At 44.9% G+C, this 24,542-nt stretch overlaps 3 protein-coding genes and 2 long non-coding RNA genes across 6 annotated transcripts in view; 3 read left to right on the forward strand and 2 right to left on the reverse strand.

Moving 5' to 3' along the window:
* The window catches only part of LOC143899405 (uncharacterized), a 37,446-nt gene extending 31,295 nt beyond the window's left edge, over nt 1-6,151 (forward strand). The window contains exon 3 of one of the 2 annotated variants that reach the window (XM_077409692.1): nt 5,808-6,151. In XM_077409692.1, the coding sequence (XP_077265818.1) occupies nt 5,808-5,937 (130 nt within the window). In that variant the 3' untranslated portion in view covers nt 5,938-6,151. The remainder of the gene's footprint in view (nt 1-5,807) is intronic. The other variant, XM_077409693.1, reaches the window with a different exon arrangement.
* On the reverse strand, nt 824-2,002 carry LOC143899447 (uncharacterized). Its single transcript, XR_013257495.1, has 3 exons — nt 1,406-2,002; nt 1,183-1,335; nt 824-909 (listed from the first exon to the last, which is right to left on the reverse strand). It is a non-coding gene; the product is annotated as an uncharacterized LOC143899447 (long non-coding RNA).
* A 3,718-nt stretch (nt 6,152-9,869) lies between the features above and the next one.
* LOC143899448 (uncharacterized) lies at nt 9,870-14,795 on the forward strand. Its single transcript, XR_013257496.1, has 3 exons — nt 9,870-11,248; nt 11,463-11,937; nt 12,271-14,795. It is a non-coding gene; the product is annotated as an uncharacterized LOC143899448 (long non-coding RNA).
* A 5,088-nt stretch (nt 14,796-19,883) lies between these two features.
* LOC143899462 (collagenase 3-like) lies at nt 19,884-23,148 on the reverse strand. Its single transcript, XM_077409769.1, has 2 exons — nt 20,574-23,148; nt 19,884-20,507 (listed from the first exon to the last, which is right to left on the reverse strand). The coding sequence occupies exon 1, from the start codon at nt 22,486-22,488 to the stop codon at nt 20,914-20,916; it is 1,575 nt and encodes a 524-aa protein (XP_077265895.1). The 5' UTR covers nt 22,489-23,148; the 3' UTR covers nt 19,884-20,507; nt 20,574-20,913.
* Nucleotides 23,149-23,203: 55 nt separating this feature from the next.
* Nucleotides 23,204-24,395, forward strand: LOC143899463 (uncharacterized). The gene is made up of 2 exons (XM_077409770.1): nt 23,204-23,516; nt 23,587-24,395. The coding sequence occupies exons 1-2, from the start codon at nt 23,320-23,322 to the stop codon at nt 23,795-23,797; spliced, it is 408 nt and encodes a 135-aa protein (XP_077265896.1). The 5' UTR covers nt 23,204-23,319; the 3' UTR covers nt 23,798-24,395.
* Nucleotides 24,396-24,542: the final 147 nt, after the last annotated feature.

Genomic DNA, 24,542 nt, shown 5'->3' on the forward strand with positions numbered 1-24,542 from the left:
CATATCTCGTCATCGTCACTTCTCTATTTTCTCCGGACTTCAAAACAGCGAGAATTAAGTATTATAAATAGTTATGATCTCTCTTTAGAATGTAGTATGATTGTGCATCCTTTATATAGAAACGCACGCAAGATTGTACATGAAAAGCATGTAGGAATGCAAATAGAGATTTGTAAATAGAATTTTAAACGAGATTTTAAGTTTTTTGAACAAACACGTCGTTTTTTTTATCGTAAGTCTAGTCGTAAGGTGACCGCAAAAGAAACTTACGTAATAACGCGTATGTCTCTCTTCCGAATACGTCTCTCTCTTATATAGAATTCCTCACGTTTCTGAAAAGTAAAACTTGGAACAATCCTATATAGGAAATCGGCAGAAATGTGCGGCTTACAGCAATGAGCCGTGTTGCTATGACATAACGCAAGTTCATTCACCGACTTTTTCATTCACGTTTCTTTTTTTTTCTTTCCCCACGACGCGTTGCACTATGTCGCGTTATTCAGTTCGTAGGAATCTCATTGGGCTTTATCTCTGTCGGCCACGCGTCCGTGGACGATACGACTTATGGAGGCAACCTGCATACGGCGCACGGTTCGTTGCATCGTGAAATTGCGTTTTGTTATGGCTAAGCAGGATTGCCTCCTCTGAGCTGAGCGTTTTACAAATAGTGTCGCGCCAAACTATTAGTGTCTACCCGCATAACGTCCCACAATACGTTTCCTGCGGGAGTATAAATGGACGAGTGAGCTCTCTCTCTCTCTCTCTCTCTCTCTCTCTCTCTCTCTCTCTTTTTTTTTCAAATTTATTATTCATGTTTACCTTCCAACATCTTACGTGCATTGGAATTAATTTCGTTGGATGCTAATGCTATTTTTGACTATGCTACGTCTAACGGTCTCATGCTTAACCCTGCAAAATCCAAGGTTATTATATTTGGCAGTCAAGCGCACATAAGTAGTATTGATATCAGTCGTCTTCCACCCATTGTTGTAAACAGCACGCCTTTACCATTCGTTTGTGAGGTAAGAAATTTAGGTGTTATTTTTACATCTAATCTATCATGGACGAGACATATCTCGCTCATCTCACAGAAAGTTCATCATGCGTTGAACAAATTGAAGTTCAACAAGAACTCTCTTTCCAAACAGCTTAGAATCAAACTTGTTACAACATTAATTTTACCTCACATTGATTACTGCTGTCTCGTATATCATGGCCTGACCAAAGAATTAAACATCAAATTGCAAAGACTAGTTAACTGTTGTATTCGATATATTTTCGATATTAGGCGTGATGACCATATCACACCGTATAGACGACAACTGGGATGGCTTTCTGTTGAGAATAGACGGCATTATTTTCTCGGTTGCCAGATGTATCGTATTCTACACATGCGTTCGCCCACCTATTTGTCTGAGCTTTTCACCTTTCCTGATCCATCACTCAAGCGATCTAATCGTCTTGCTGAATTATCTGTTCAAACTTTCCATATTCCTGCTCACAGAACAGTGGCTTACAGAAATTCATTCCATCTTTCCGCTGTTTATTTTTGGCATTCACTTCCTAATACAGTCACATCGGCAGCATCTATAGCATCTTTTAAAAGTCTTCTTCGCGAGTTTTTGCTTTTGTCAGAGTCTGAGTGATCGGTCTCCTCCCTTTCTATTGTGTTCAAGCGGTACTATTTTGTTAGTTTTAAGAGTTTCGTTAGAATCAGTATAATATGTTAATCTTACGTTATATTTTGTTGAGAGCTTATAATTATGTTTATAACTACATTTATACACTTTTGCCCCTTAGCCATTGCTCGGGCATAATAAATCTATCAATCAATCAATCAATCTCTCTCTCTCTCTCTCTCTCTCTCTCTCTCTCTCTCTCTCTCTCTCTCTCTCTCTCTCTCTCTCTCTCTCTCTCGAGTCGAGAAAGAGCCCATTTTTGAATGTGCTGGCGACTTGATTCCATTCCAGGGACGTAAACTGCAAATAGAAATACCTTTTCATTACCCGATATTCTCGCGCGCGTTTGTTTTCGTTACTCGGTATATCATTTTCACTTTACATTAGTAGGAGGGTAACAGGCACTTCTGCCCCAGGGATCTCGCTTGCGGTTAGCGGGGTCGGGGGGGGTTTCGCTGCCGCGGGGGGAGCGCCGTAAGCATTGGGCGAGGAGGTCGAGGGATGGTGTAAAGAGTCACCGGTGGGGGGCTATGCGGGGGGAAGAGAAAACTGGGCGAGAGGGGGAGCGCGACGCGAGGGGAACATTTGGGGTAAGGTTGGGTGTGGCAGGGCTGCCAACGGGGGTTCGGCGCGGGGCAGGGTCGCCAACGGGGGTTCGTTGCGGGGACTTGAGCGTTTTCCGAGGCGGCGTTCGGAGCGGCGCTCGCGCCGTTACCGACCGTTTTGGAGAATCGCGGGCCAATATTTTTTTGTTTTTTTTTTTCTTTGTCGTCGTCGCTCGCGCGCGTTCGGGCGCGTCCGAACTCGTTCGAACTCGTTCGAGGTCGTTTCTTTGGACGTTTCGGGGGGGTGGGGAGAACGACGCGTTCGAGGTGGTTTGTTTCGCGGGGGGTCTCGCGCGCCCGTCTTCGTCGTCGTCGTCGTTTTTTTTTTACTCTTGGTTCGAAGGTCGTTTCGATCCGCAACGCGATCGCCGCGACCGCGGGGGGTAAGCGCGGTCCCGCGGAGAAGGTTAGGTTATACGGATTTGGGAAAAGGGAGAAACAGAAAGAGAAAGCGCACAGAGATGAGATACGCATATAGTTTTTTATTTATTCAAAAATAATACAAGCGCGTTTACATTGTTTCGCTCGCGCGCATATATACATTTCGTAGACGCGACATCGTTATAAGGATTGGAAACAGAGCGCGGCTATTTCGCAGTCGACGATGTTGTCAGGATCGAAGAAATCGCTCTTCAGTATCGCAGTCTGAACCGAAGTTTTCATGCATTTTCATCGCGGCGGCGGCTATCTCCCGATAGCGCGAAAATTTCGCGTCGACCTCCTCGGTCGCCGCGCTCAGCGCACGGACGACGCGATCCACGCAAGATTGGAAATCGTACAGGGTGAGCAGGGTTTTGCGCACCATCGCCACGCGAGCCAGGTTGGGTAGCTCCATACGTACGATCGGCCCGTTGTTGATCACTCCGAATCGCAGCGTCATCTCTCCGATCGACATCGGCGAGGGGGGGTGAGTTACGTCGAAGAGAGCGCGTTCCATGCACGACAATACGTCGCGTTTGCGCTCGACCAGTCCTTTCCACATGTCGAGCGTCAGGGAGATTTCCCTGCCTTGTTTGTCTCCCAGGGCGATATCCATGTACGAAGGCGTGGTATGAATACTGTACCACGGCGACTTGATCGTGATACCTATGGCTATGTACTTGTAACCAGTCGTCGTCAGCAGATAACGCGTCGTCAGGACGCGCACAGGGGGCAATTCGACGGTCTGGTCGGTGGGAAGGCGAAAGTTGGAACGAAACTCCTGATGATGACGACGACGATCGTTTTTGACGGGCGCGTCGGTGGGAGGACGAGAGTTGCGACGCGACTCTTGGCGACGAGGAAGATAATGGCGATCGTCCATCGAACTGATCCTCCGTTTTTTATTGCCGTTGTTGTTCGCCTCCGAATCCGCCGTCTCCGTAGGGGAAATACTCCTCGGCGCGGGTCGATCGGCCAACGTCGAGAACATTTCGCGCCGCGGTAACCGTTCCTTTCTGATTTTTTTTCGACGCGTCGTATTCGGCCGACGACGCGCGACGCGACACTGATGCCTTGGGAGGGACACGTCGGTATAAGTAGGAAAGATCTGACTTATGTCGCGCGTGGCGCGGTGTGGGAAATTTGCGCGGTCCTCTACTCAAATCAAAAAGAAACGGTTACCGCGGCGCGAAATGTTCTCGACGTTGGCCGATCGACCCGCGCCGAGGAGTATTTCCCCTACGGAGACGGCGGATTCGGAGGCGAACGACAACGGCAATAAAAGGCGGAGGATCAGTTCGATGGACGATCGCCATTATCTTCCTCGTCGCCAAGAGTCGCGTCGCAGCTCTCGTCCTCCCACCGACGCGCCCGTCGAGGACGATCGTCGTCATCATCATCAGGAGTTTCGTTCCAACTTTCGCCTTCCCACCGACCAGACCGTCGAATTGCCCCCTGTGCGCGTCTTGACGACGCGTTATCTGCTGACGACGACTGGCTACAAGTACATAGCCATAGGTATCACGATCAAGTCGCCGTGGTACAGTATTCATACCACGCCTTCGTATGTGAATATCGCCCTGGGAGACAAACAAGGCAGGGAAATCTCCGTGACGACCGACATGTGGAAAGGATTGATCGAGCGCAAATGCGACGTATTGTCGTGCATGGAACGCGCTCTCTCCGACGTAACTCACCCCCCCTTGCCGATGTCGATCAGAGGGATGACGCTGCGATTCGGAGTGATCAACAACGGGCCGATCGTCGTATGGAGCTACCCAACCTGGCTCGCGTGGCGATGGTGCGCAAAACCCTGCTCACACTGTACGATTTCCAATTTTGCGTGGATCGCGTCGTCCGTGCGCTGAGCGCGGCGACCGAGAAGGTCGACGCGAAGTTTTCGCGTTATCGGGAGATAGCCGCCGCCGCGATGAAAATGCATAGAAACTTCGGTTCAGACTGCGATACTGAAGAGCGATTTCTTCGATCCTGACAACATCGTCGACTGCGAGATAGCCGCGCTCTGTTTCCAATCCTTATAACGATGTCGCGTCTACGAAATGTATATATTTGCACGAGCGAAATAATGTAAACTCGCTTGTATTATTTTTTGAATAAATAAAAAACTATATGCGTATCTCATCTGTGGGCTTTCTCTTTCTGTTTCCCCCTTTTCTCAAATCCGTATACCCATCTCCGCGCGACCGCGCTTACCTCCCGCGGTCGCGGCAATCGCGTTGCGGATCGAAACGACCTTCGGACCGAGAGTAAAAAAAAAACGACGACGACGACGAAGACGGGCGCGCGAGACCCCCCGCGAAACGAACCACCTCGAACGCGTCGTTCTTTCCACCCCCCGAAACGTCTAGAGGAACGACCTTGAACGAGTTCGAACGAGTTTGGACGCGCCCGAACGCGCGCGAGCGACGACGACAAAGAAAAAAACAAACAAAAAAAATATTGGCCCGCGATTCTCCAAAACGGTCGGTAACGGCGCGAGCGCCGCTCCGAGCGCCCCCTCGGAAAACGCCCAAGTCCCCGCAACGAGCCCCCGTTGGCGGCCTTGCCCCGCGCCGAACCCCCGTTGGCAGCCCTGCCACACCCAACCTTACCCCAAATGTTCCCCTCGCGTCGCGCTTCCCCTCTCGACCAGTTTTCTCTTCCTCCCGCATAGTTCCCCCTCCGGTGACCCTTTACACCGTCCCTCGACCCCCTCGCCCACCGCTTACGGCGCTCCCCCCGCGGCAGCGAAGCCCCCCCCCGACCCCGCTAACCGCAAGCGAGATCCCTGGGGCAGGAGTGCCTGTTACCCTCCTACTTACATTTCGAGCTATTCTAATTTCTGTTTTTCAAACGATTTTTTTTAAACAAGTTTATCGAATCGTTATTTCGTAGTTTGGAGTGAAAATTGCAGGAAATTTAAAATTAATTTTTAAAAACGAGCGCACGGAATTGAGTACCCGCGACTCATTCTCTCGTTTTATTCTATCTCTTCCGATCTATTTTTGCAGATTTCGTTTTGCTTAATCAAATTTGTTGCGCAACGAGCCCGGAATATAAACAAGAGTAAAGCTAATTAACGACTGCGTTTACTCTATTACAGGAGCAAGAGCCGTAGCGTGGATCATGGATTTACGGCACCCTTCGATTTGGACGCTCTGCGGAACAAGGTCGAAGGACGCTTCGAATCTGTGGATAAACTCTCGAAAGGTGAGTACACGTTATTGCATTGATAATAATTGAAACGGTCGGTATCGCATCGGATTTTGCGTAAATATTTGACACGTCGTAGTTCCCGTTTATTCGCAAGCGTCATTAATCAATCATTTTCAGAATGAATGTCGAAATTAATCATGTTTTTTTTTAAATCGCAAATATTTATTATTTTTTTTTAGACATTTTACGCATATAATTCATAAGTATTTTAAACTTGACATCAGCCGAAAACATTCAGACCATTTAACGCTACGATATTAAGGATTTAATATTAAGCGGCCGCGGCAATTTATCTTTTTACTTTCGAACCGATACGTCATTGTACGACACACACACGCCCTTTCTATATAGTGATCGATCTGATCCGCTGCGTCGCGCACTATCGAAGATCATTTAACATGCGACATCCGTCGATGTCGCGCGCGCGGATTCACCGCGCATTCGATCATCCGCGGAATATCCGCGACTCGCGGAAGTTCCCGATGATGACGTCGCCGGGACAATGGGCGGGCGAATTGGAGAGGCTGGCTGACCATGATGACGGCGCGATCTATACCGAACGAAGGTCTCGGGGACCCGGGATGTTTCGACGAATCAGCCGCGCGCAGCCTTACACGGGCCGAGTTACATTGACTTACTTTCTCAAAGTGGCACAAGTGCCACGTGTGATCGATCGCCCTATCTCGCGCATACTTCGAATCGACGCGATACCAGCGATAACCAATACCAGCGTAGCCAGAAGCGTAATGAAGACTAATTGACGCGCGGGATTAAGGATAAAGTGGTGTGGTATAATTAATGGAGCAGCGTTTCGATAAACGGAACGCAGGTCCGGCCGCGAGAGATCGATAGGAGTGCGAACAGGCGATCGTATACATATTGTCTTAATCGACATTGATTCTTAATGAAGAATGGACACAGTTCAGGCGGAAGATATAATTTAGATGCACGTTTTGTGTGACTGAACGAAACTTAAGGTAAATGCCTGGACACGATACCTGTGTCTGAAAATTTTTATCATTTTAGCCCTTAAATAAATTATAACGCGAATTAAACTCAAAGACTCAAAGATAAAAATATTTTTCTTGTAATATATTTTTATCTTTGATTTTAGTTCGCGTTATACTTATTTAAAAACTAAAATGATAAAGGTGTCCAAACATAGTTCTTAAGTGTCTCGGCATTGATACTTTTACCTTACTTTAATCTTATATAGGCAAGTCTAGTGATTGTTTGTTGTAGTAGATATATATGTATATCTCTCTATTGTATTCGCCAAGTGACTTTAGACAGTTATCGTATAAGAAAGCGATAATTTATCATTAGATAAATGATTGGATTATGCAGATTAGAACCTAATTATTATCGTGTTACCTATAATTTATTTTCAATTGTTGAAATTATTTATTGGTTGAAATTATTAATTTACTTTCATCGCTTATCAAAATAAGCGCGCGCGTATTTACGAGTTTCACTGCTTTTACGTTATATTTATCTACTGCACGCCTAGCTATTGCGCAATAAATGAACTTGAATGCAGAAACTCAAATCGCTATTGGCGTCGCTGCGCCGCGCACCGCGTCGTACCGCGCTCCATTTCGCGAATGCGAAATTGCCACGAGAATTTAGATTCTGTCTCGACAGCTTCGCGCGCAGTTTATTAAATCCGCTTCGCGAGCAACCCAGATAGCAGCGCCGAGCATTTGACTCATTTGCCGCGGTGCATATGCACGCGGGTGTGGCTCTAATGGGAGCGGAGGGTTCACCAAGGGACAATTGTTTCCAACTATCGTTAGAAATTTATCTCATTATGCTCGCGCCAGCCGTCTGTGGAATTGTACGTCTGAGAAATAATCCGGTCGCCAATAATCTAGCCGTCCGCGCGCTCCAAAGTAGTCCAAGTTATAGTCGTTGCTCACCACGTGCTATTAATCAAACAAATTCTGGGGAGTAATTTTTTTATAAAATACATTTTTTATTATTAAAATAAATATTATTTATTTATTTATTGGAATTAAATTAAACCAATTACATAACAATTCGAATAAATCTGTCGAGAATTTCGTGTTACATTGGTAATTTAATTTTTGTTTACGTTTTAATGTTATTATTAAATACGAACAGTTGGCTGTATTTTTATTTATTTCCTTTTTTGGGACGATTATATATTTTTCGCGATAAAAATTGTAAAAAAAAATCGGGAGAGAGAGAGAAAGAGAGCGAGCAGCGATATATTCCAAGCGCGATGCATTCGTCGATTGCATTGACGTTTTTATCGGGGTTTCCTCGTCGTCGCATCTATGCATACATGCGACTGTTTACATTGTAACGACACTAGTTGCGCACAGGCTGTGCAAACGTTCATTCCCGATTATGCCATGCATGCACGAATATCAAGCGAGGCTTTAAAAGTTTCTCGGAAAGCGGCAGGGCCGCATGCGTGACGGCCAAGAAAATAAACCGGCGGAAACTTATTCGCATTAACATAAGCATCTGCCGTGATTTATAAATCCTAAACGTTATGTACATACATATATATAGCCTTAGCCTTAGCCCCGGCGCATTTAAATATTCGTTACTGCGTTCTCCGTTTCTTCCAACGCAGAACCTCTTTTGGGTGAAAAATGCGCACATACTTATCTAAGATCCGATTGCTTCTGGCAGTTTTGAGACGCTGCTGCACGCTTCGAAAACAATGTCGCCGGAGATGGCTATAATCGATACCATCTAATGACACGTTTCTATTTTGATACAATAATAGAATAAAAAATGTGATACTATATAATTTTGTTTTTATCAACATAAAAAATGGCACAAGTAGTTCAGGCTTGATATATCCGCATATTTTAAAACTATATGTATTTATATTACACATATAGTTAAATAATACGTATAAAATTAAAAATCTATACACATATATACATTATAATTATATAATTATACATTTTAAAACAATATATAATTATTTAAATAACATGTATAATTAATTATTAATAATATATTACAATATATGTATACATATAATAATGTTTGTGTAATAATAACAATATTAATTATATATGTATATGTATATGTGATATAAAGTAGCCTTTATGATATTTTAACTCGCATAAAATTATTACTAATGTGGGCATTATTAATTTGAATATGAAGTCACGCTTGTGTGTGTGTGTGTGTTTGTGTGTGTGTGCGTGCGTGCGCGTGCGCGTGCGTGCGTGCGTGCGTGTGTGTGCGTGTGTGTGAGAGTAGTGTGAAATTACATTTGTCTCTTATTCATATATTCATAGTGTTGTCATAGCTTAATATATAATTTATTCATACTGCATGCCGCGACTGACAAACGTATCGAACTTCTCTTCGTCGCTTGAGACTAATTATCTGAAGGATCCCTCGGGACACGAAAATCGTTACGGCCGTTATGTAATGATACCAGAAGCATATTGCGATGATTTGATCGACTGACAAAACTAGAATCGTTGGCTTTGAATCACTTCATACTAGTAGTTTATATATTAGAAATGTGCAAATTAAGGATTTTTGATGTCGAATCTAATTTCATTTCCTTTTTCGAATTTTAGTTGAATTAAATCGGTAAAAATTCATTAGAATCGAATGCAATCGAATTGAATCGTTAAAATATAATTTTCAATTAACAATATAAATGTTCAGATTTAGATTGTACATGATTTTAACATGTAGATAATAAAAGAATACTTTATTATCTACATGATTATATAATGTAAATTCTTTTTAAAGCACTAACATATTTAAATATTTAATATAAAACTAATAAAATATATTTTATTTAATGTCGTAACTGAACAATTAGACGAAAAATCATAGATAAATTATTAAAATACTCTAATGTAGTGCCCAATAATATGTATACAATTACATACATAGAAATTAAGATAAAATAATATATAGTTTTTTTATTATCAATACTCATAGCCTACTATTTTTCTACATATATTTAAACTTTTACTTACAATTTATGATAGGGTCACAAGGCATGTCAAAAATAAACTTTTTGACTACTTATTGTTAGTCGCTCGGTGAGCGGTTGTAATACTGAATGCACTCTCTGAATACCCCTATTAACACGACCGTATTGTTTTGTTTATTAGCGAGAAATATGATTTTATAAAATTGACAATTGTACAATATGATTCGTATTCGAACCACCTAGATTTGAAATTTTCGAATAGTTCAGATTCGAATCGATTCGTATTCGAATAGTTTGCACATCTCTACTACATATCTGATCTTCAAAAATCACTTATCATTTACACAATTTATTGTCAACGTATTGTTTTGCTTATTAGCGAGAAATATGATTTTATAAAATTGACAATTGTACAATATGATTCGTATTTGAACCACCTAGATTTGAAATTTTCGAATAGTTCGCACATCTCTGCTACATATCTGATCTTCAAGAATCATTTATCATTTACACAATTTATTGTCAACGTTAATAAACGGTGCAAAATAATAATTACTCGTAATTGTGAATCGCGACTCGCGAGAATTCCGCGAAACCGATCTCATCCGATCCCATTCGACGTTCCACTCTGAAAATCTGGAGATTAATCTCGCAATGAATTACCGCGCGATTTGTCGGACACAAATAAGGAAAACGACAGTCAAATAGTCCCGCCAAGAGTGACGTCGATCGGATCCCATCATGGCGATCAGTGGACGGTCAGTCGCGCGGAGTCGGTCGTCGTTGTGTACGTAAATCGTTAATCGCGAGGTGTCCGTCGTCCGCGTCGATCGGCGCGCGACGTCGGTGTCGGGCTCGAACTCGGATTCGCGTCGCGATTGTCGCGAATCGCGATCGTTCCTCTCCATCGCCGATCGGTGACACCCGACGACCTCCGCGGGTGCGCGGCGCGTGCTAATCATTCACGTGATCGTGATACCTTCTCGCGCAGCGCATCAGTTTCAGCCGCGCGCGGATGACGTTTGCCCTCGCGACCGCGACGTCGCGTCGGAGGATCGTACCGGGAGTCACGGTGAGCCGACCGGAGCCGACGCCAGGACTTGTCTGTCGTCTCGTCGTCTCCGTTATCGCGTTTACGCGATAAAGTATACGTCGTCGCCGCGGGCCGCGGGCCGATCGCCGATTCTCGCGCGCAGTACGTCACAGTACTTACGTTTCTGCCGCGGAACGCTGTCGGTTCCGCGTTAACTTCGCGACCACAGATTTTTTTGCGAACGGCTCGATAACGATTCGACCTCCGCGCCAAGTTATTTTACGTGCTTCGTGTATTTAAAGCGGAATTGTTACAAATCGCGAAGTTGTCGCATTTTTACACTTACCATGTATATGTTTTTATGTATTATATTTGTGAGAAATATATATTAAAAAATATGCATGATCTTTATATATATATATATATATATATATACACACACACACATATTTTTTAAATATATGTATATAAACAATTGATGCATCTTTTAATATATAATATATGATGTAACTATACATCATATATACATTATATATGTATACATGAAAGAAAGTAATCATTAGGCAAGAGGAAAACGTTTTATCTACACTCGAAGTGTGAGGGATCAAAGTTTCTCGACAAATCCGAGCCGTAAATTGAATGTCAAGATTTCGTCGGCGATTCCGAGTGGGCCAATTGCTTTATCGCGCGTGTTTGGCTTGTCACGCGAGAAAGTTTCGGCGTACTTAAGCCGGTTTCGCCCCGCGGAGCGAGCACTTTTTACGTATTGCCACTTGTAATGACAAGGTCGACCGCGCCGCCGGTGCCGCGACGGGAGAAAGTGTCCCGGCGAAGAGCTGCGTGCGTTTCTGTCCGCGAGAAGAAATTGAGCCACTCATCAGCGCAACGTTGATAGCTCGACACTCACAAGAAAGCTTCTCTCGGAAGGAACAAGATTAATCTTCGATAATTTTCTGTGATATATGCTAATTGACGAGATATTTCTGGGGGCGTTTTGAGCGGTCTGGTATTTAAAATCCTTAGTCTTGAAAGATAAAAGTAAGTGAACTTGTAAGTAAAAGGTATATGTCGTGCCATTTATTAACCCTTTCGCTATTCCGTATCGTATATGTGACACAAAGTTTTATTTCTGGGACTCTGGTGCATTACATATACGACGCACCGAGAGAGAGAGAGAGAGAGAGAGAGAGAGAGAGAGAGAGAGAGAGAGAGAGAGAGAGAGAGAGAGAGAACTTACATTTCGTATATCTCTTTTAAAAAATTTTTATAAAACAGCATTTAGGCCAGCGTACATTTCCAGGCTTTTTCGAGAAAGATTAGCATTACAAAACTACGATATTTATTTCAACATAAAGTTCGTATTTTTTTTAGAACCTCCGAGTTTGACCGATAAAAAAACGGCTGGGCATGGCAGTGAAAGGGTTTGCGGAAAGTGACGGAGGAGGCAACGGCTGTGCGGGCTGTGTACTATTGCTTCATTCATATGTAGATTTCAATTCAGAGAGCTTTTGTATCGGTCGTATCGGTTTATTTTTGTATTTTCTTTTCTTTTGTGAGTTGAGCTATCTACTTAGCGCTGAGCGAGCGTCCCGTTTGAGTGTAGATAAAATTAACGGAGAAGCCGAAGAAGTCAATACCTATTGTATCTCCCTGAATCATTTGTTAATGTAAAACTTTGCTGAAACTTCGCCGAACTTGTAACTAGTGTCCACTATTTATCTTACAGCGCCGCTATTTATCTTATTTTTAACGTAGCTTTTTATTTATCTATTATCGGAACAGCTCAAATACTTTTTATCTTTATATCCAATCTTGAAGCTTGTTGTTAGATTTATTTTTTCCTTGATAATATGTTGATATAATATTGATATAAATATATAATCGTTGATATATTTATACCGTGATAACGGTTAGTGGCGAGTTTATCTAGCTAATGCATTACGTAAAAAGCTCCGATTACAATAGCGGAGAAAAAAACAACCGATTCACACCCGTGCGCGCTCTCCCCATTTATCCAATTATACTTCGCGCTGACATCATCAACTCGACACCTATCAATTACGGAAAGTGCAGCAGTGAACATTATTATTTTACCGACGCTGTGATCGGTTGATGCGAAATATATATTAAAACGCGCTCGCGTAGACTGTAGCGAGGAGGAGTGTCCGCTTTCTGGCGATTTCGAAAAAAATAGAGCGTCGAGAAGCGCGACGATGCTCCGACTTGGAAATGTCGACGGCGATGGAATTTGACGTGCCAATCATGATGGACTCGCAGTGGGAATACGCCGATTACGAGGCGAGCAACATTCACATCTACGAGAAGGAATTTCATGACTATGTCGTGTACTACGTGGCGCAAGGGGACTCGCAGCTCTTCTCAGACAGCACTCAGCGCGCCTCAAGTACAGGTAGTACGCGGACAATGTGGGGGAAAAAACGTGGCGAAAAATGCGCTTAAATCAGTACGAGATATCGTCCGTGCGTTACGCGTTTCTCATCCTTGTCCGCGCGAAATGAGAGCTTCGTCGATTTCGACAAACATCGCCTGTGTTTTTGAAAGCAGCCCTTCGACAATGTTTGCTTTAATCTCTTTCAACTTTTGAAATGCGCGAATCGTTTCATTTTCACTTCGTTAGCAAGTCTGAGGTCCGAGAGAAATTGTTTACTTGGAACACTTGGTGAATCACTCGCTGCTACTTGGTGAATCACTCGTACACTACAAATTTTTTCATCGTCAATTTCATATTAGAAATATAGATATATTTTATTTTTACTTCTATATTTATATAGAAAATTATATTCGTTACATTCACTGATCTCAATACGTCGAAAATGAAGACATAATTGAAAATTACTAAAAAAAGTTATAGCGTGTATTTGTCGAAGATTGATTTGATGGACTTAAATAGGGTCAAGTTAAACGATGCTTTTAGATTAGCAGCTTTTTCTTCAATAAAAGAAAATAAGAGTATGTGTCGTAGACTGAGGAGTGGAAACTTTAGGAGAGACTGGGAGAGACTTCATTCAAGAGAAGCCCGTTTCGGGGATCGATCGCTTCAATGAATATTAATTAATTTCACACGTGCACCAGCTGCGAGACGTGTGTGAGACGCGATGAAGTATGCAAATTTGGTAGAGAAGTGTCAAGTCCACGCGTCGCGCGCCATCGTATATACCGGCTAAAATAACAGTTTCCGCAGTCATCCCGAGCTTATTGCGCAATGGCGTGAATTGAATGCCAGTTAAAATTGAGCAAAGTGTCTGAATCATTTATCGAAGGCCACGGAGAAGAAAAACAAACCTTTCAGATTGCTCGTCGCGCGATTCTTCGTTATTTCTGTCACGTTTGCTCATGGAGTACAATAGAGAAAATCTATTAGTTCCTTGGAGGGGGGGGGCTGGCCGTTGTGGAAAATAATAGGAAACGCGGTCGTTCAATTATGATATGTGAGTAATCTGACACTGGCGCTTTTAATAGCTCCGGTAATTATATCAATCATACGTATATATACGCATTCGCAAAATAACCAAAACAATCCGGATTTACTTTTCGAAATAATATCACTCATTGTCAGTCTAATGCTCAAGGCTTTCTGTATTTTAATTTCACGAAGACACAATTACTCATTATAATAATAAATAAAATGTGTTGGTAGACTTATCGCTAATAGTATTGATTTTACATGGTTGCATTAGCATTACATTTAGAAAGTATTGATTATTTATAATTCAATTAAGAGAAATCGCGGTGTTGTTGCAATAAACACATTTAATACAATAAATATAATTATTTTATTCTGTCTAATCAAGAGAAAATATTTCAGTTTCTTTGTGAGATAGATTCTAAAAGCAATGTCACGACAGAAACGTCGCGCCTCGTTGCCTCTCGGTCGCCCATATATCGTCTGAAGTGAGATTCTCGCGAGATGCTCCCTCCGTTCGCGACCGAACGAATGTTTAAATTGACAGTGATTAACCGCGTTTGTCTCGCAGCGCAAGCAGGTTCAACCCCCGGAATGACTTTTGCGTGAGCCGTCACGTGTTTGCTGCTTTGTTTATCACCGAGTCACGCTCGCCACGGTGCAGCTGGCTGCACTGGCGAGGCGAGTGAGTAATGCAGTCGGGTAGGCGGACTGCAGAAATTAAATTTAACCGTTACTTATCTCCGCGAATGTTCAACACCTCATCGCGAATACTTTTTTCCCCTCCTCAAGAACGTAGATCGATGTCGACAATCGACTTTGTCTCACGGAGACTCGAAGATTCGACATTGTCCTTATCGAAAAAAATATTTAGGATAACGGTATGCAACTTGCCGGAGCAAATTTGCTTCTATCTTACAACATTCTGTTGCTATCTACATTCTACGGTTTTTTTTCAAATAAATGTACGCCACTACCGCGTTTATACGGCGCGAGATACAGTCCGCGACCCTCCAACGCGCGATTGTGACGTTGCAGTTCCTCGAGCTGACGTTGAGCGGCCTTGTTGTCGTTCACAGCTTTGGCCACGCCAGCCGCTCCACCGATCAGGGATCCGAGCGCTCCCAATATCGGTAGAAAGGGTAGAAGACCCCCGCGTTTCGCCAATGGGAGAATTTTCTTCCGCGTTACCGCTCCCCTCTTCCTCTTTCTCATGCCCATGCCCAATTTTGTTTTTGTTTTCATAGCAGCCCATACGGCGGTCGCGACGGCTCTCTCGCCAAGGGTTGTGTCGCTCGCCGTGATACGCTCGCGCGCCTTTTCGGCTAGCGCTCGATCGGCGACGTGTCGATCTGCGAGATCACCGCTTCGCGAGTAAGCGATATCGTGCTCGCGACACGCCTCGTCCAACGGATTGATACCTCGATCACCGCGCGCTAGTCGCTTGGCGAGACGAGTACCCGGCCCGCAGAATTGATAGCCGGGTATGTGTAATTCGACGGGTAGCGCGTTTATCGCTCTGTTGAGGAGGCCGCTGCCAGTGCTTCGCGCCGCTGCGCGCGACATGCGCCGCAATCCCTTATGAGCGATGGTGGACCGTCTATGTGCGTTCTCTGCCACGGACGATTGTAATGTTCCAAACACGGACGACAGTCTCGTACGTCGGAATCCGTCCTCAGATGAACGGGCAATTTGTCCCACAGTCGATCGACGTAATCGGAAAAGTTGCGCAGCAGAAAAATCTTTGGCACGAATTTCAGTTGCTCGGCGGACAGACCGAGAATATCGCGTTTATCCGCCAGGACGAGAAACATCGCGATAACTGAGGGCGTATACCGATCGAACGTACGTATAAATAGGGCAAGTGTGCGCGCACGCGCGTAACAATGCGATTCGTGAGACAACCGTCGGCGATAGGAGTGTCGAATCTCGATTGCAAGACGCGACTGACGTCGGGTTTAACGTCGAGAGAAATGCGTCGACACGGCCCTCTTTTACCGATCGCGATACGTTGCGTCATCTGCGGCCCTTCCAATTGCGGTAAGACGAACGTGTTGATAAGCTTACTGGAAAGTCCGCACGGTCTGCGTTTCGAAAACGTATACGTGTACTCGAAATCTCTCCATCAGCCGAAGTATCGTTACCTCAAGAGTCTGCTCGAATCGATGGACGAGATCGGTTATCGCGCGTTCTCCAATAATCGCGACGTCGTGCCGCCGAGCGAGGCGCTCCCCAGTTCGATATTCGTGTTCGACGACGTGGCCTGTGACAAACAGGACGCAATCAGGGAGTACTTCGCCATGGGTCGACATTCAAATATCGATTGTTTTTACCTCTGTCAAACGTACGCTAAAGTACCGAAGCATCTAATACGCGACAACGCGAACCTGTTGATCCTGTTTAGACAAGACGGAACTAATCTAAAACACGTGTACGACGATCACGTGAGCCCCGATATGTCGTATGAAGATTTCTGCGCGTTGTGTCGCGAGTGTTGGCAGCGCAGGTACGGGTTCGTGGTGATAGACAAGGACAGCGCGCTACAAAACGGCAGATACAGACGAGGATTCAACGACTTTGCCGTACTGTAGAGCGACCAGTAGCTGTCGAACGTTCCGAGAGCGATGAGCGACGCGAAAAACACCGTTGACCGAGAGAAGACCGCGCGGCAGATCGCTAAAACGCGCGCGTCGATACGCAGAAAATACAGAGCGTTGAAAACTGGCAGTGTGGAGAACGAGATGGCTCTCGAGAGACAATTCAAACCGATCGTCGACCCGTTGAAACAAATCGTCGAACACGTCGAAAAAGGCGAATCCAAGAACGACAATGCGGCGGCGGCGGCGACGACGAAAAGTTTCATTATTAAAAAGAAACGCGAGCAAAGCGAAGACGAAGACGACGACGAAGGAAAAGTCGCGCGAAAAACAATATCGAGACCTAAGAAGAGGAAAAAACAAACGAGCGCCGAGTCAGAGATGCTTCCGATCCACTCCACGCCTCTGAAACCGCGAAAATTATCGCTGCACGAGCGGATGGGGGAGGAGCTGGAGGTTTTCGCGTCACCGTTGCCCTCCCCCGAAACACCCGTAAGGGACGTTCTACAAGCGTCGCAGAGTCACGAGGAACTGCATAGTCAATTTGGTCCGTTGGGACAAAGATACGTGGGCGCTCTTCTAAACGGGGACCCAGAAAATGAATTCGATATCGTTTACGGCGTGTACGTCGGGAATGACGGCACGATGCTCGGTGACAAACGGTTCAAGGTGAACGCGGACGATTCCCTGATCGTGGACGGAGTGAGATACACGGGCACGCCCGGCTTGTACGAATTAATCTTCAAGAGATATCCCGATGGTGCAATTTACACCGAGGACGACATGCAAAAGTACAGAAATATACTGTTAGCGACAAACGCTTACAGACGCGATTATAATGCTCTTAACCCCATCATGGGCAACAGGGGACAAAAATACACGAAAATCATCGCTCCGTTGGTATCGCGCGGTAGAAATGGCAGCAATAGAAAGGGTGCTGGCGTGACCAGATTACCGTCGATTATGAAATTGAACGACAATACAATGGATTACGTTTATTGGGACGATCCTAACGAATTGGTGGATCGTCTGCGATTACTCGAGGCCTCTCGTCAAGCGGGCAACGACGCGCACGGTAACGAGATTCAGTCGATAATCGAGGAGCTTCGCGAGATCGGATTGATTATAAATTGAGCTGTCGCGTCGATCGCGACGGCAGTACGTTTCTCGACGAGAGATCGGCGCAATGTCGGTGAACAAATTCGGAATGTCTCTGAGGAAACGCGGCGACGGCGGCGGATTCGCGACGGAAAGATCGCGATTCTCTATCGACTCCCTGCGGAACTACGTACGAGACAGCGCGCTTTGCTTGAACGAGGATTCCTACGACGCGAGGGAGCGCAAGCTACGACGTCTAGCCGCGCCGGAGATCGACAGCGACGCGACGAACAAGAGTTACGTCGAACGCGCGCTTCAAGAATCGGGAAAGGAGATCGATAAATCGTTGTCATCGGTGAAAAGTGAGGTGGATAGGATAAACGGCGACGTGAACGGACTCAGAACCACGTTGAGCGAATTCAAGGAGACTGAAAACAACGTCATTAGCGGACTCAGAATCACGATGAACGAGTTTCTGGCCAAGTTCGAGGAGATTGAAAACCAGATACAGAACTTGGAAAACTCTAAATCCACGCAGACGGGGCAGATACTCGGCGCGCAGATCGTGATGAACGATTTTCTAGCCAAATTCCGCGAGATTGAAACAGCGATGGTGACAAAGGAATCGTTCGAGAGAGAGATAGCAAACATTCGCGGTAACAGGAGGAAAGGTCAATAAGGAGGTGATGAGCCGTCTTTTTTTGCGCAGTCGAGAGAGGAATACACGCGCGCAACGATGAGTGTCGAGAAGCGAAGACTTGTGGAGGAGCTGCATGCACCGGCGCGGAGAAACTTCCCACGACGTCGCGTCGTGGTGCGCGGTTACGACGATCTGTGGCAGGCCGACGTGGTCGAGATGCGTCCCTACGCGCGACACAACAAGGGTTACTATTACATACTAACGGTTATCGATGTGTTGAGCAAGTACGCGTGGGCTTTACCGCTCAAGAGCAAAAGCGGAAGCGAAGTAGCCACGGCCCTGTCGAGGATATTTCGCGAGGACGCGCGATATCCGAGGAATCTGCAAACGGACAAGGGAAAGGAGTTCTACAACGCTAATGTGCGAGAGATTATGAAAAAACGTGATATAAATCACTACTCGACGTACTCGGTGATGAAGGCGTCGGTGGTGGAGAGATTCAATCGCACGCTGAAGAACGACATGTGGAAACTCTTTACGCTCAACGGATCGTACGCGTGGGTCGAGGCGCTGCCCCGTCTGCTGACGAATTACAACCACCGCAGGCATAGAACGATTGGGATGCGACCGGTGGACGTGACACCCGCCGTCGCCAAGAGGCTCTTGTCCACAGTGTACAGTCGCGCGAAGATCGCCGCTCCGGGTAGATTCAGGGTGAACGATCCGGTGCGCGTGAGCAAATTCAAGACGCTGTTCGAAAAGGGTTACACCCCCAACTGGACTACCGAGATCTTCCGTGTCGCTAAAGTACAACGTACCAATCCTGTGACGTATCTGTTGAAAGACTACCGCGGGGAACCGATAGCCGGAGGATTTTACGAGCATGAGTTGCTGCGAGTTTTCGACCCCGACGTTTATCTCGTGGAGAAAGTGTTGCGCAGGCGAGGCGACGACGTATACGTGAAGTAGTTAGGAATGAACAGTTCGCATAACTCATGGATAAATAAAACGGCGGTGTTATAGTTTCTATACATATTTTTTTGTTCGCCTTAATGTAAACTTATGTGTATTTCAAAAACAAAATATATGTTTTATCATTCTCTAACCTTCGCAGTCATACTTCTTCCTTTATCCGTATGTGATTCTATTGGAGAGGAGGAGGAGGAAAAAAATCGAACGAGGTTCCATAGGGGTTTTTTCTCTTTATTTTTTAATAATAATAATAATATGTGATTACAATAATTTTTCAATATTCCCGAAGCACAAAGCGACTAACTTGCAGCCAACGATGTCATCGCGATCGAAGAATTCGCTCTCGCGTATCGCTCTTGGGACGTTCGCGGGATCCGTCACGGTGGCCGCAATAGCGACGAAGCGCGTCAGCTTCGCGTCGATCGTGTTGATGATCGCGCGCAACAAATTCACGAGGCTGTTGACGCAAAGTTCTAGGTCGAACATGAAAAGGACGGTGTTCGTCAACACGATCATACGAGTCGTGGACGTTTCCAGGCGTAGGGTCGACAAAGTGTTAATCTTGCTAAATCGTAATTTCAGTTTTCCGTTTTCAAAGCACATCGGTGGTGGAGCGCGCTCGTTCTTTCCGCGCTGTAGATGGGAGAACAACGCGCGTTTACGATTGATGAGTTCCTTCCACGTTTCAGGCGAGAGTGAGATCTCCTTGCCGTGACAATCTCCTATGACGATGTGTATGTAACACGGGAGTACAGCTGTGATACCGACGTCTATGAATTTGTACCCCGTCTTAGTTAATAGATATCTTCTTTCCAGAATTCGCACCGGATGACGTTTGGCGTCACGTTTCGATGTACTGACGTCGTCGTTGCTGTGACTGAAAATAATAAAAAAAATTATCGTTACATCGTAGGCGAGCGATACGGGATCGTCGCAAACTCACCACATGTTTTTCCAGCAGTTGACGTCCCGATTCGAAAACGGAATCTCTAATTCCATCGATTTTTCGTCAATTGCTCTTCTTTTTCTTTTCGCGTTATCGACGCCATTCTCGAGATCGTCGTCGGATTGACGCTGTTCGAAATACGGGGCGTGTAACGTCGAACACATCTCTCTCTCTCTCTTTTTTCTCCGTTGTCGCGGTACAGTTGGCGGATCACGCGAGAATGAGTCATTCGAGGAAAATTGAGGCGAAATATATTTTAAGAGATAAATTCGATTCCCCCTCCTTTCATTAACATTCTCAAGAGTGATATGTAAAGGAGAGGATACGTCGAATTGTTCTATTCTTCCTCTTCTCTATTCGACGTCTCCCTCGCGTCAATTCGAACGAATCGACTCAATAGATCTCGCAGTTGCATCATCAGTCCCTGTCTCGGGCAGGTAATACCGAGGATCCCAAGATCAAATTTGCCGGATGCTGTTACGGTTTTCGTAAATTCGTTGAATTTGTAGAATCGGTTTTTACTGATAAAGTACAGATTACCGTCGATGTATCGAAAGGCCGACGATACGCTGTGAGGTATTCCCGGAAATATCATGTCGATGTGGTAGTACTTAACGATATTCATCGAACAATCGTCTATCTCGCCCACAACATTATCGTCGTATATAACGAAAGTTCGTCCTTCGTTCGTGTTCAGCACGGCGTTGACCTTCCTGGCGGTATCGGGAATTCCGAGATCTGTGTAAGATCTCGGCCAAGTTGAAACTAGCGTTAGACGCGGATAAGTGATCATGTAGCTCATATTGCCCGCGAACAGCATGATATTGCCCGAGGGCGTCTGATACGCGGCCGTCAGACGCGTGAAATTCTTAGGAAGAAATTTCATGTAGTCCGTCAATAGCAAGGGTTTTTTGTACGTTTTCCCGTCTATATCGATTGACCACACGTATCGTTCGTGCGAGATGTACAATCGACCGTTCGTTATCAATACGGAATCCACGTTTCGCAAGGTGCACAGATCCATCTCGACGTCTTTTGTAGTCGTCGTTGTGGTAGTCGTCGGTGTCGTCGTCGTCGTTATTACTTTTGGAACTTTAGCGTTTTCTTTAGCGCCGTACAGGTGTTGAATGGAAAGAACGTCCTCTAGAGTAAGTTGAACGGGGAATGTCTTCTCAGGCACGAACGCGAACATCACCGAATCTTCGCGGAAGGTGTGCGGCAAGCCTAAAGCGTGACCGATCTCGTGCGTCAACGTCTGAAGTAAATTGTACGTCCCCGGGGGATTCTTAGTCAGCTGTATGTGCCACGTCTCCGCTTTGTCTACGTGCACCTCCGAGACGAAATTTGGGTCTCCGGTGGGAAAGAACGCGTGAGCGACATCTCCGTTAGGACCTCTGAACGCAGACGAACACGGTTCGTTTCGTCGGGAGTATAGCATCGCGTGACGCCCCTCACGAAACGATATCAAAATATCGGGATTCAGCGAATCGCGCTCGAACGTCAATGACGAATTCGCTGCCCACAGATCGAACGCGGCTCGGGTCGTTTTCAAGATTATATCGTTGGCCAGATGAAAGTTCCATTTGAGATGTTTCCTCGGCCATTTGTCCGAAAGCGGAGCGAACGTGCGCTCCGAAATGTCCTCGACGCCGCATCGCGGTTTACCCATTCGATTCAGCGTCTCTTCGTTTAATTCGCCGTCGCCTGGTAGTCGATAGAATTCTTGAAACAGTGAGACGGCTCGATGTAACTCCTGCGTGGTGTTGTAGGACGATGAAAATCGCTGTGCACCGCTGTTATCCAGATACCCATATTTTTGCAGATAACTGATCGCAATCTCATTTTCACTCGATTTACAATTTACCGCGACGACGATAATAATCGCACACGTAATTACGCGCGCGAGCGACATCGTCAAGAGATAACGATACGTTTCCCACCTCGACCCCTTGACCCTCGAGAAGCGATAAGCGTCACCGCCCGATCGAAGCGCGAGTGACCGACGTAACGAGCGATGCGTTCCTTTTTTTTCAGCGATCGCGACGCGGGTGGGAGGTCTCGGTAAAGGTGTTAATTCGTGAAAGGCTGAAAATGAGCGTCGACAAGGCGAACGTGACGATTTCGCTTTGACGTTAGCGCCAATGATGAAGTTGCATTTGTATAATATCCACCATCGTCCCGGTACAATGAAACATAGACTTTAAACAAAAACATTATTAAGAAGTACATATTCGCTATATTATATATTTATTTAAACGCAGCGTAATATCTTCAAGTAATAATATTTCATGATACATATAATATAAATACAAGATATTAATTCTGAAGATTCGGTATTTGATATCGCGACGCGGGTGAGAGGTCATTCGGAAATTGATATCGCGACGCGAATGAGAAGTTTATTTTTGTAAACACATTAAGTTACATGCTAAGTCTGTAAAAATGTAAGCGGAAATTGATATCGCGGCGCGGGTGAAAGATTTTCTTTATATATATATTTACTTATATGTGAAATTAGATGCTTTATCTTTATATATATATATATTAAAATTTCATGTGATAATGTAGGAAAAACAGGATCTTACGATCTTTATATATTAAAATTTCATGTGATAATGTAGGGAAAACAGGAACTTACGTTCGAAGATAAAATCTATTTTCACACTTTTACTGTAAAAATTATCTCTTTAATAAGTATATAAGGAGTCTCAATTTATGAGCTACCGTTAAAGTCGTTTTTGCAATGGAGGACTTAAAACTGTTAGTGGAAGCCTGCGACATGTTAGTTAAAGACGTTGAAAATCTAGCTACTAATGCAACATCTATGAAGGAAAGCGCTGCGAAAGTGTACGATGTGGTCAAACACATGCGTAAAATTACGCCCAAATGTATTAAATTACAATACAACATGGAAGACAAAGAGGACTTATTCCGATATGTGTAAGTACAATCATTTTTTTTTTCACTCGCAAACAGACGGCCGCGATTAATGTTTTTTTTTGTTTATCAGACACAGATGTATAAATTTCATCGGTGAACTACAAAAAGGTATATTTGATAAAACACTAATTGAAATTCATAAAATGGAAATGGAAGCACAAATAATTTGTGATAAAATAGCAGAAATTAAAATTCCTGGAGCTAATCCAAGGATTCTGACAAATGATTCGGACGCTTCTACAAGTGATGATAACGAGGATGAGATCGTCGACGTCGACTGAATACGGCGCTATGATGTAGTAGTAGTAGTAGTTGTAGACTAGTGGCTGAAATGCAAACTTGCATTTTCGTCCCTAAAAACGACCTTTCAACTCCATCAGGGGAATAAAGTGCATAGTAATCTAACCTATTTGTATGAATTCTTGTTAACACAAAATTCATGCCGCATGACAAATAAATATGTATATAATATGGTAAAAAGTTTAAACGATTTTTTCTTTTCATTTACCGTTCACCCCATTCCCTGTCATTAGAATTAAGCTGTCTTCGTTTATCGTTTACTTAATGTAATATTAAAATTTAATATCGCGAAGATCTAAACGATTAAATATCGTTGGCGAAGAAAAGATACGCGATCGTGAGCGAGAACGCGAACGGGGTGGGCGCGAGAGAGACTGCGAGCGAGAACGCGCGAGGGAAAGAGAACGCGAACGGGGATGAGATAACGGGGGGGGGGCCGAGAGCGAGAGCTTCGAACGGGGGAAATAACGCAAGCGTACCGTTCTCGCGGGCATTGTATAAGCGCGAGGCGCGAGAGAACGTTAATCCTCGCGCAATTAGATTGTCAGTTTGAAGTGTGTGACGATTAAATATAAAAAAAAAAAAAATGTCGGAGGAGGATCGCGATCTCATCGAATTCGCCACGGGCCTCGACTCGTCGGACGCGTATCGCGAGTGGGAACGACGGTGCGAAGAGCGTCTCGCGTCTCTGCGAGAGAGATGCCGAGAAAAAACCCGCCCGACGTA

The sequence above is a fragment of the Temnothorax americanus genome, unplaced genomic scaffold, assembly GCF_048541705.1.
Source record: "Temnothorax americanus isolate GAGA-0224 unplaced genomic scaffold, ASM4854170v1 Scaffold27, whole genome shotgun sequence".
NCBI lineage: Eukaryota > Metazoa > Arthropoda > Insecta > Hymenoptera > Formicidae > Temnothorax > Temnothorax americanus.